Source organism: Takifugu rubripes, chromosome 4 (assembly GCF_901000725.2).
Source record: "Takifugu rubripes chromosome 4, fTakRub1.2, whole genome shotgun sequence".
Classification (NCBI taxonomy): Eukaryota; Metazoa; Chordata; class Actinopteri; order Tetraodontiformes; family Tetraodontidae; genus Takifugu; species Takifugu rubripes.
The window spans coordinates 5,701,489-5,713,779 of NC_042288.1; the positions used below are offsets into that span (position 1 = coordinate 5,701,489).

Genomic DNA, 12,291 nt, shown 5'->3' on the forward strand with positions numbered 1-12,291 from the left:
TCAGGATTATAATAGTGAGATTATAATCCCGTTGAAACGCAGTGCAAAAATCCTTAATCCTAAACAATTAGTCAGGTCAATTTTTTAAAAAGAAACAACATTGCTAAACACATTTATTAGATTTTAAACTGATCACTTTTTGTATGTCAAATTTTGTGGCGTGTTTGGTGTAATCCGCGCGACGACCGCTAGAGGGCGAGCGCCATCATGCTCAGGAACGGGTTGGAGGCGAACGTTGACGTAAACTGGCTCTGTGGAGACGGGTGTTTCACTTTGATGCGGGAATCCCAGACACTGTACACTTTAATGTTCCTTCAAACACACCACTGGGGGGCAGTTATTGCTCTGCGACCCTTTCTCTAAATTTACCAGGGCCTGTCGTCACATGTGTCGATCATATTTCTGGAGGGCGATGGTGAGCAGCTAAGAATAGAAGTTCCCTGACACAGATTAACACCGCTGCTCATGTCTCCATCTGCACTCTTTTAAAAAAAAGACCTCTGGGTCTGTTCAGGAGAAAGAGGGTGGACTAATAAAGGTATTTACACCTAACCTCAACACTTTCCACCTCACACCTTGCTGCATGTGGAAAACAACAGCGTCTTTCAGAAGCTCGTAAATGTCAGATATAATCCCGGACTGGAGAAGCAGGATCTCCAGCAGGGTGCTGGAGAAATTTCTCTGGAGCAGTTTTAATATCAGCAGACCCCCGATTATTGGGCCAGTTTCAAATGCACCTTTGATTCATTCATTGTGTCTCTCAAATTTGTGTGTGCGTGCGTGTGTGTGTGTGTGTGTGTGTGCGTGCGTGCGTGCGTGTGTGTGTGTGTGTGTGTGTTTGCCATGGGCAGCCTAATCACGTGATTGGCTTGTCCAAACAGCACAGGCTTGACTATTTAAATTTCTGTGCAAACACACTCTGCTACAGCTAATGCAAACAGACAAACACACACCTGCCTTTACAGACAAATCGTTAGGAGGAGAACCCATAAAGACTGTTCAATAACTCTGCTAAAGACCTGCCAAACACATCATTAAACTATTGGATCTATTAAAAAGAGAAGATTTTTTTAAAGCCTTTAAACGTTGCTTATCTTTTAGGAGTTATTCATTTTTTCTACATGTTTACTGTATTTACATGCTAAACTAATTGAGTAATTTAAAAAAAATCAGACAAAAGCAAGTGGCATATATCATTAAATCAGCACTTAATTACTAAGGAAACATTACAGCCATGACCTATAAAATATCCATTGTGTAACCAATAATATAATGATCATAATTTAAAAAAATCATATGGATTAGCTTGTCTGTAGCTAACACACACTAAGATAGACCTCTAATTTATTAATTCTGACGTGTTATATTTGGGAGCTTTTCATGCATTTCCTTAAATTAGTTTTTATTGCATTTTCTCAAACAAGAACAAAAAAAATCTTTTAAGAACTTTTAACTGAGGAAATCAATACAATTTCCTGCAAACTGGCATCAACGGGGTGGGGAACCAACGTCCATGTGGATGATATTAGTGGCAGAAACCTCTGAAAAAGAGGCTCTTCTCTGAGAGCTTTGGGTTATTGTCATCACCACCACCGTCTTTATATTTGGTGTTATTTTAAAACTGCTGAGGAGCAACACTTTCACAGTTCCTATTGGAAATCAGCTGTAGGAGCGGATTCGACTTAAGATTCATTTCAGTTATTGGTACAATGTTATTTTAACAATTATTGACATTCAACGTTCATAATCCCTTAAAGAAGCTTCTTTTCTTACTGCAGCCACGCCACCGGGCGGCGCTAAAGATGCTTGCTCTCACTTTTGATGCGTTGCTCAGATGTGCGTGTGCGCGTGTTCGTGTAGTTGCTCAGACGTGCGCCTGCACGTATTGCCGGCGTTAACCTCGGTGCGGCAGCGTGTCGCGTGAACTACAGCGACAGCAGAAAAAAGAAAAAGCGCGGCCGTGACGTCAGACATTGGAGTCAGTTTCCAAGATGGCGGAGGTGAGCGGGCTGAGGAACCGAAATCACTTCGACTCTAACTGCAGCAGAGACCGTGACGAAGGTAAATCTGCCGCCCTCGACGGGCGCTGGGCTGACGGGGAGCCGCCAGTGGCGGTGGGGGGGTCGACTCGGCGTCTTTATCCCTTTGTTTTCCTTGAAATTCAGGCGTCTTTGTGTGGAGCGAAGTGTGTTTTCCGTTAGCCGGATCCATCTGTTTTCGGTGGCAGCCCCGTGGTGTCCTGCCCACCAGCACCCCCGCTGCCGTAACCTTTTTACCGCCCCGAAATGTCTCCAGCGCGGCCTGGAGACAGAGTAAAAACCGAGCAGGTCGTTATTCACGCGTGTGCGGCTCGTCCCCGCCAAGCTGTTGTTGTGCTTCAGGTTCGAACCCCGACACCTGTCGCCTCAGGCCGCCACTTACACCTGCATGGAGGTCCTGCGAGCTCCCGCCGTTCAAGCCGCCCGTTGCTCCACCTCGGCCGGCTCTCAACTTCGAAAGTGTCCGCGGTACAGCGGCTCGCCTGCCGCTACCCACACTCACACACACTTCGCTCAGCTAATCCCGATAATCACCGTTGATTCTAAAGACTATTATGGGCTGACCGACCTACACGACAGGCTGTGGGGCGCATTTTAACCTCTTTTTATACAGAGGAACAAAATAAGTGATCATGGGTCTGAGATTCCATCACTTTTATAGGAAAAGCTCATTTATTATCGTTGATTTAAAAATATAATATAAAGTCTGGTTAAAATCATATATACTTGTATTAGAAGGCCAATTTAAAAAGGAAACTTGCAGTACTGTTAATTAATATTCTGTTCATCTGTTTGGGTCAAGGATGTCACATTCTTCCATCTCTGGGGTTTAATGAGTGACATCCCTCACCATATTTTGCAGATTGCGCTGTTTATGGCATAATAATGGCTCAGCAGGTCTGGGGGAAACTCTAATTTGCCCTTATTTGTAGTTGTAAATGATGGAAGGGGCAAGTTGAGTTTCCACTGCTTAGCAAGGATTATCGTGTGTTAAGGCTTTGCCTGCTTCTGCTTCCAATTTCTGTACAGAGTTATAGAAAAGTAGTGTTAATCCTTTAGTTGACATGACGGTTTTATTCTGTCCTTCGTCGACGAAGACCGATGCAGGAATCTGATCGAGTTCCTCTTATCTCAACACCGTTTCACCGACTCTGGCAAAACTTTTAGCTCGCAGCAGCTGCTCCTGAACTGCACTTTGTCCTCACACATACTGATGGAACTTTTGCCCCCCTCGGCTCTCATCCGTGTTTTTGGATTTGAGCCATCAGCAGTAGATTCTGCCCTTATAAAATACCCCATAAAGTTTGAGATGTTGATTTTTGTTGTTTGCATCAGTGTCTGAAGCCGAAATCCTCCTTTCATATCCAAGTTCGAGTCTGAATCAAAGCTGAAACGAATGATCCAACAGATGACTCTTTATTTAACTTGATTCCACACCAAAAGTAGCTGTTCGTTCGTGCTTTAAACAGCTAAGTAATTTGTTTAAAGAAGCAATTAAAGCCAAGCTCAGATGTAGAGCAGGAGTCCAGGGAGGGCAGAGCTGATGTGGGGCGGCGTTTCGATGTAGGCTAGCTCGTATAGACGCTCTATTCTTACCAAGCATATTTAAAGACAGGCCGTCATAACTGAGGTGTAGAAGACTGAATATATCTCTGTGGAAATGCCCCTTTCATGCTGTTTACAGGGATTTCTCAGACTTGACCCTTATGAAAGAGCGTGTACTGTATATGGTTGGATAGCTCCCATCAGCCTTGTGCCACTAGAAGATAAGAATCCATACTGGTAATGTTGGTTCTGTCCGGTATCCTGTGAGTTTAAGTGTAAAACACCTTATTGTAAGGTGATAATGTTGGGCTGTTTTTGTGCCTCTTTTATAGTGGTTGTAGTTGTTCACATCAACATTCAGCTGTTTCAGACTAGTTTCCCAGCTGAAGTGGGTCTGCATGAGTTCAGGCTGTGGCTCCTCCTGATGCTGGGTCTGAGCAGAACACTCTTTGGTGTGAGCAGAACCCTTTTCAGGCCAAGGAAACGTGCACAGAACAGATTACAGCAACAGCCATGTGCTCTCGACGGCTCCTCACAAACCAGCACAATGCCGCTTTTACAGTTGCTTTACTGAGCCACATTCCACAGAATATCAACTGGTATTAGAAGTATGTTTTTATGTGACAGGATTGTTTTTAGATTAAACATCACTGTCGGACATTAGCGGCCCTGCGCTGGGGAAGAGGGCAGGTTTATTCAGTATATTTGTACAGAATGGGTTCACGTTCTGCCTCGGCCTCTCGGGTGAATGAACAACAGGACACGTCGCTTAAGTTTGTTCCTGACGTTTTCCATTTCATCACTGTTGTTTTCTAAAGTGTACAATTAAAAGCATAATATTCCATCATTATTCCTTCTGGTTTGATGTCACTGGGGCCTCTTTCAGTGATCCTTCTGTTGTCGGATCCGACTGGGTGCAGGTAGTCCGAAAGGCGTGCTTATAAAGCAAATAGAGTAAATAATCTTATTGGCATGACACAAACTCACGCCTGGCAAAAGAAAGCATCTGGAAGTTTCTCATCGCTTAATTATGACGTTGATATATTGAATGTGTCGGATTCCATCTTGATGTCCGGTGAAGATGCGGCAGACTTCCTTCTCCAGGCACCAGAGGTCAGATCACTCAGATACCTGCACTGGGAAAAGATCTCCACATTTTATCAGGAAATAAGTATTCATTTAGTTTGGAGGGTCACGCAATGGCCCTTAAATGATGGAAAAGCAAAGTCATTGAATCTCCTTAACACCACTATGAAGTTGGCAGAGGGTGGTTATCAATGACCGGGCAGATTTTATTGAGCATCTCTCTAAAGCTCAGTGTGTCGGGCAGTAAACTGCAGCCAGCGATCGATCATAAGCTGCTGTGGAGCGATGTTATATTCATTTCTTCTCTGCGTGTGTCTGCAGGCCTGAGCAGTGCAGAAGATGTCTTATCCATTTCTCAGCGTAAGCCGAGGCCCCAAAGCCTGGGCAGTGAGTTCCTCCTGAGAACTGCAGCGTCCAGCGTGGGCCAAGATGCCAGTGTTACCCCCTCCACAGAGGACGAGGCTGAAACGGTGAGGAGCAACTACATAATCACCAAAGACACTTCTCACTTTTCAAAATTTCTTGTATGTTATCTCTGTCAGGCCTTGTTTTATTGGCTTAATCATCTGAGTCATTAGGAATCTGTAATTGAGGACGTGCGTCTATTTTCAGCCTGTGATGGAGGAAGAGAAGGCCGGACCGGTCCAGATCGTCCTGGCCAATGAGGACGAGCACAGTTTTGAGCTTGATTCTGCAGCTCTGGAGAAGATCCTGCTGCAGGATCATGTGAAGGATCTGAACGTGGTTGTCGTGTCTGTGGCCGGCGCCTTCCGCAAGGGGAAGTCCTTCCTGCTGGACTTCATGCTGCGCTACATGCACAGTCAGGTCAGACCTGCGTCACATGTCCCTCAGCCTGACGGAGGTTTTCAGTTTTATGTTCCACTGCTGTATTAAAAATGAAGTATTTCTTACATGGAACGACATAATCCCTCCACAAATACCTGATGCCGTGAGCGGCCTGCTGATCTCAGGGTGTGTGTGAAAGCTGAACTAGATAAACTAGTCCAGCAGGGAAGACACTTACGAGCAAAAAAAGATGCCAAGATGCCACGCTGCAAAGAGAGGCTCCTGTTTCATATATTAAGTCAGGCTTATCAAGAGGCCTAGTATAATATGCCAGACACACACACACACACACAGGAAGCCTGTGCTTGCCCATCCAACAACTGTGACTGCCCCGACATAAATAACAACAGTTCTTCTTCAGACAGCTGCTGGCCACATACATTCAGCCACGGTCACCTTATGCTCAGTTGAACTTGTTATTCGATGTCTTGGAGGGGGGAAATTGTGATCAGACGCCCCCTCAGCTGTTGAGCATGAGCAGGCGCAGACTGAAACCCCCCCATCCCCCAAATTTCACTGTGTTATATGGACGTATGGAAAGTAGTCAGGTTTACATGTTCCACACTTTGTCTTGCAAATCAAGTGTTTGTGTGGTTTGTTTGAATACTTCCTGCTGTGGTCAGCTGACCTCTCTCTAATGTCTGTGTTGCGTCAGGGTGACTCCTGGATGGGAGGAGATGAGGAGCCGCTGACAGGTTTCACCTGGAGGGGGGGCTGTGAGAGGGAGACCACAGGAATCCAGGCCTGGAGTGAAGTCTTTGTGGTCAACAAGCCTGATGGCAGCAAGGTTGGCAGCTGTAACAGACGATCAAACCCCTCTTGCAGTATTGACCCTGGTGAGGGGGCATAAAGTTGTTGATCAATCTCCTTCCATCAGGTGGCTGTGCTGCTGGTCGACACTCAGGGAGCGTTTGACAGCCAGTCCACCATTAAGGACTGTGCTACTGTGTTTGCCCTCAGCACAATGACCAGCTCCGTACAGGTAACTGCTGCAAATCTGCTCCTTTACAACATTAAGGTCCGAGTTTGTTCAAAGATTCTTGTTTTGCTTCCAGGTGTACAACCTTTCCCAGAATGTACAGGAGGACGACCTTCAGCACCTGCAGGTTATTGTCTTGTTCTTCAGAGTAAAGCCCCACCAGCCTGTTTGGAATCAACGTGTGTCTTATTTGTATTTGTGTCCTGTAGCTCTTTACAGAATATGGCCGGCTGGCAATGGAGGAGATCACCCAGAAACCCTTTCAGGTACTGTTGAAGACACTTGGGAACGATTAACACCGAGCACATGTGTGTGAGTTTTTCGTTGCTGTGTTTCAGTCCCTCATGTTCCTGATTCGGGACTGGAGTTATCCTTATGAGCATGGATATGGACTGGAGGGAGGCAAAAAGTTCCTGGAGAAAAGACTTCAGGTGAAGCACGAAAAAATACCTGAAGCACAACAGCACCACCTACAGGGCGAGATTGAAAGATTTTAACAGCATATATAAATAACAAATGCACGTTGGCTTAAAATGTCAATAGTTTAGTTTTAGGGGAGGGTGACATGATGATGGTCCCCAGTAAAAAAAAAAAAAAAAATCTGTTTTATTTTGAATTTCCCAAAAAAAATTCCCAGAATTGTGGCTTGAGTGAACTTTCAGACGGTAGCATTGGCTTTGGAAAACCTTTAACCAGCTTGTTGTGATATCAGTAGAAGAATGTACAAAATGCAGTTTCAAATCAAATCAATCTTTATTTATATAGCGTCTTTTACAATCAAAATTGTTTCAAGGCGCTTTCCAGAATCCCAGGGCCTAACCCCAAACAAGCAACAGTGGCAAGGAAAACTCCCCTTTAACAGGAGGAAACCTTGAGCAGGACCAGGCTCATGTAGGGGGACCCTCCTGCTGAGAGGGGGGAGGACAGATAGAGGAGAGAATAGGTAGGAGAGGAGGGGAGGGGAGGATGGGAGGAGAGGATGGGCATAGAGCATAGAAATACATACAAAAATACATTATATTGAGTAAGCTGCCGGTTGAGTGGGTCAGCGGGGTCGGAGGTCATTATGCAGCTCTGAAGGCGGCGATACCTGTAAATGAATACAGAAGGGGGGGGGTGATAGTGACATGTTCTTACAAATTCAATGTATCTAATTACATTTGGCATTGGCGTCCACGGGTGTGAAGATCTACATTGTGTTTATGTTTTATGACCTCTTAGCTTCCACAAATCTGCTTTTCTCTGCGTGAATACACAGTATTTGTGATACACAAATTATTCTGTCAGCTCCATCATAAGCTCCCTTTCAATTATTTTGAACATTTCTGCTGATTTAGGTGAAGCAGAACCAACACGAAGAGTTACAGAATGTGAGGAAGCACATCCACTCCTGCTTCTCCAGCATCAGCTGCTTCCTGATGCCACATCCCGGCCTCAAGGTGGCGACCAACCCTTACTTTGATGGCAGGTTGAGAGGTGAGGAGACGGGGTTCGACTGTGGTCTGGCAGTGAAAGCTGAAGCTCATCTTGCAGGGTTTGTTTGTGCCCTTCAGACATCGACGGGGATTTTAAGTCAGGGTTGGCCAAGTTGGTTCCTCTCCTTCTGGCTCCAGAGCAACTGGTGGAAAAAGAAATCGGAGGCAACAAAGTGACCTGCAGAGATCTTGTGGAGTACTTCAAGGTCCTGCAGCCTCTTTAATGTATAAAATAAAGCTGTTGCTTTTCGGCCTGGCAACAGGAAGCAGGTTGTGAGAGCAGTGATGTGATGTGTTTGTATTTGTCTTCCCCCAGGCTTATATAAAGATCTATCAAGGAGAGGAACTGCCTCACCCAAAATCAATGCTGCAGGTCTGTTACCGTCAACACTCGGAGAGATTTTGATTTGTCTAATGTTGTTTTCTGAAATGATTGAGTTTATTTTCTGTTCAGGCGACAGCAGAAGCCAACAACCTGACTGCTGTGGCAGGAGCCAAAGATCTGTACAGTAAGAACATGGAGAAGGTACGGCGGGGGGTGACAGGAAGCGGCGTGTTTGTGCTAAACAGGCCTTTCTGAACATGTAACGTGTTACCTCACACATGTCATATCCTGTCCCTTCCAGGTCTGTGGGGGGGACAAACCGTACATCGCCCCGGCTGACCTGGAGCGCTGCCACGCAGAGTTTCGCGAGCACTCGGTGCACTTCTTCCGCTCCGTGAAGAAAATGGGCGGCGAGGAGTTCTGCCAGCGCTACCAAAGCCAACTGGAGTCGGAGCTGGACGAGGCCTTCACCAACTTCTCTAAACACAACGAGGGCAAGAACATCTTCTATGCGGCTCGCACTCCCGCCACGCTTTTCGCAGTCATGTTTGTGACATACGTGGTCTCTGGAGTGACGGGCTTCATCGGGCTCAGCACGCTAGCGGCCCTTGCTAACCTGATCATGGGCGTGGCGCTGCTGTCTCTCTGCACCTGGGCATATGTGAAGTATTCAGGAGAGTTCCGAGAGGTGGGGACGATGATAGATCTGGTGGCTGAGACGCTTTGGGAGCAGGTGGGTAGATGCGTGTGTTTGTGTTGTTTTACACCGTGTCCACCAGGGGGCGCAATCAGATTTTTGATGTCCTCTTATTGATTAATTTAATAACAAATACTGTGGGTAACTCATTAAGTTTTATGTATTTTAACATTGGTCACGATTTCAGAGAAGGCCTTATCACTTTGTGTTTTGTGCAATTTTCTTTATGTAGGTCAGTTTCGGTACACAAATGACAGACCTGCATTGTGGGAAATGTGGTGGTTGTGTATTTTGTTGCTGTGGTAAACAGCAGGTGTGTGTGCGTGTGTGATACAGCTGTGATAAAGCCATGTCTGGTGAGATTTGGGTATTTTATCTTTTATTATTGTTTCGGATTTCTTCATTTCACTTATGTTGTGTTTTGGCCCTCAGGTGTAACAGGGCTGTTATTGTTCGTGCAAAGTTCTCTTTGTTGCCTTTTTTATTGCAGACTCATCCAGCCATCCTTCTATCTTCTGTTTGTGTATGTTGGAGCTCCTGTCGTTTGTCCATCATTCATCTCCACAGACGCTTGTTGTTCTTTTATTTTTACTCAGAAGTGTGTTTCCGTTTGTTTGGGACTCACCCTAAACGCAGCGTTCATGTCTTCTCTGACTTTCCCTCCTTCCTCTGCTTTTGTCTCTTCTCCCCACCTGCTTTACAGAAGATGGTCAGAAAGGTGAGAGGGTCACGTCCCATTTCTCTGCTCTTCTGCTGCCTGCCTCCCATGCCTGTTGTATTTCTATCTTCTCTCTCCACCATAACGTCCTCCAGTGTCCTCTTCTGCTCGTCCGTGGTTTAATTCTCCCGTTCCTCCCCGCTCTCCTCTCAGGTGTTTTCCAGACTTCTGGACCCTATCAGGAGCCGCCTGGCTTGGCCCTTCTCTCTCCTCTCCTCCTTCCCATCCGCACTGGGACTCCGAGCTTTATCTCCTCTCAACAACAACTACAAGAAGACAAAATAGCCACTGGTTGCCCAGCGGCTTCACAGACTGTTGGACTCACTTCTATATGAATTTATATTCAGTTTGCTGGCTTCTTTATTGTTAAATTTCACAGGAACGGTGCTGGAGTTTTTCTGCTTTTACCCCCTCGAACCCACAGTTTGGACATCTGACCTACAGGCCTGGCCCCATCTTGGAATCTCCAGAACTGAAGCCTGTGCAGATGGTTATTAACATCGTCTTATGTGGCAGATTTTAGTTTTATTTTTTATTTTGAGGGTTTTGTTGTTGGCATGTTGGACCCCTTTGTTCATCTTTTCTTTCTTTAACAGTTTTTAACCCTTCTCCCAGTGTATTTGCTTCTTGGAAAAGCAAATCGTCCTTTTCCTCACTCAAACCCTTTGTGTCCTGCAGGTTTTGAAGCCAGTGAGCGAACACTACATGGAAGACAACGTCAGACAGACGGTGGTGAACTCCATCAAAGCCAGTTTGACGGAACAGGCGGCGCAGCACACTAAGTTAAAAACACACTGAAGCTCTTCCTCCTCCTCCTCCATCGTGTTTGTCGCCTCCTGCTCACTCGCTCAACACCATCAGTCTGAAGACACGAACTGTGGAACTTCTAAAAAAAAAAAACACCAAAGCTGACCCTTCCCCCCCAAATGCTCTACACTGCCCCACCTTTATTTGCCCCCGCAGACCTGTGGCTACTGCCCCTGTCTGCCCTGGTCTGACTAAAGCGACAGGGGCGTCGCTAAAGCAGGATCTGGGGGCCCTCATGACTTACAGAACCCCCCCCCCCCGCTGGTAGCGCACTGCACTTACTTCAGGATCGAGCTGTAATTCAGGGAAACTGGCACCTCCACACGGAGCTGTTATCGACAAAGGATGCAAACTAAAATCCATTTGTGTTGTTGTTCACTCAGCAGGTCAGAACTCTTTACTTTCTCTTCCTCCTACTTGTTTCCTGAAAGCACAAATGACAAAATCGACTCAGAAATCGAATAAGGGGGTGGTTATTGTTGGCGTGGTGTCATTTTGGTAAAATCAGGGAAGAAACTGTCAATCTGCTGAACAGAAAGTAAGTAGAGACTGGTCGTGGATAGAATGGAGGTTATTTAACATCCTCTGATCTGTATACTTTTCAATATAAATCAATTTCCCGACGCATTCATCTGTGTTGACCTGTAAGATTATGTGGTCGTGTCCCCCGAAGAAACCTGTAGGAAGCCTTAAGCCTCTCAGCTGATGTGTTTTTACTCCTCTTAGCCGGCCTTTAGCATCATGTGGCGGACCTGCCAGCGCTTGGCTCTGCTCTGCTCTGGCTATTTAGAAAACCCGAGGAATAAGCTGACGAGTTGTAGCGTTAAGCTAGCGAAAAGCTTTTAGAATTCAGGCCTTTTGAGTCGAGCTGCCAGAAGGACTTGATTGCTAGATGCTTTGGTCTCCACCTGCCTTTCATCAGAGCTCAGCCCTGGCTCACGTGTAGCTGCTGATGATAAGTTTGATTTTTACTTCTGGGGAAAACATACCTCATATATTTTGTCTAAGATGTGTTTTTTTTTTTTTTTTTCTTCCTTGCCAAGAGCTAGATGAGAGCATTGCTTCCATTCGTAGCTGCAGAGCACGAGTGAAGTTCCTGCCCCCTGTGAATTATTTTAGCTGTGCACGCTCATGTTAAGCTAAACTAAGCGTCACATTCAGAGCGGGATCAATGTTCTTATCTGACGCGTCTGTCACTTCTCTCAAACTGTAAGAGTGTAAGTGAGCTGATTCTGCCCCGCAGCACCCTCTTCTGGGTGGTATCGGTTCCTCCAGCACTTCAGCAAAGGCCTACATGTCCGTCATGGTGAGTGAACTGACATGAACTCAATCAAAAGACTCACTTTTTTTTTTACGTTGTTTGCGACACGTGTGAGCTCTGCGCATCGATTCCATCCACATTTCTCACCTCAAGCGCCCGTTTATACTGTACTTTTTTCTGTGTTCACATATAGATGAGCATGCAAGTTGAATCAAATATTTAAATAAACTTTGTATACATTTTATAGTGTCATGTGACGGTGGCTTTTCTTCTGATCAATACGAGTCCGCTGATTACGAATCGGTTGCTACTGGTAGGATTTACACTAGTCTGTCCTGCAGACAGAACTGTGAGGTGAATAGATTGGCAGGATTTGTGACAGGTGGGTTGGAGAGTTTCTGCCTTTTAAAGATTTCTCTCATAATTTATTTTTGAATAAAATGTTTGCCTAATGAATAAATCCTTTTTGTCTTTCTTTGAAAAACTAAAACCAGATTTAATTAGAAAAATGAG

The 12,291-nt window shown here is 45.6% G+C and overlaps 1 protein-coding gene across 2 annotated transcripts; it reads left to right on the forward strand.

The window, feature by feature from the left end:
* The first annotated feature begins 1,909 nt into the window (after positions 1-1,909).
* atl2 (atlastin GTPase 2) lies at positions 1,910-12,238 on the forward strand. 2 transcript variants are annotated; one of them, XM_029834830.1, is made up of 16 exons: positions 1,910-2,061; positions 4,992-5,140; positions 5,283-5,495; positions 6,172-6,303; positions 6,394-6,498; positions 6,572-6,622; positions 6,705-6,761; positions 6,834-6,926; positions 7,833-7,971; positions 8,049-8,176; positions 8,287-8,343; positions 8,425-8,496; positions 8,597-9,028; positions 9,696-9,710; positions 9,864-10,200; positions 10,389-12,238. In XM_029834830.1, the coding sequence occupies exons 1-15, from the start codon at positions 1,992-1,994 to the stop codon at positions 9,993-9,995; spliced, it is 1,845 nt and encodes a 614-aa protein (XP_029690690.1). In that variant the 5' UTR covers positions 1,910-1,991; the 3' UTR covers positions 9,996-10,200; positions 10,389-12,238. The 2 variants fall into 2 exon arrangements, with proteins under 2 accessions (XP_029690690.1, XP_003963828.1); XM_003963779.3 differs by lacking the exons at positions 9,696-9,710; positions 9,864-10,200 and having other exon boundaries at positions 10,389-12,234.
* The last annotated feature ends 53 nt before the right edge of the window (positions 12,239-12,291 follow it).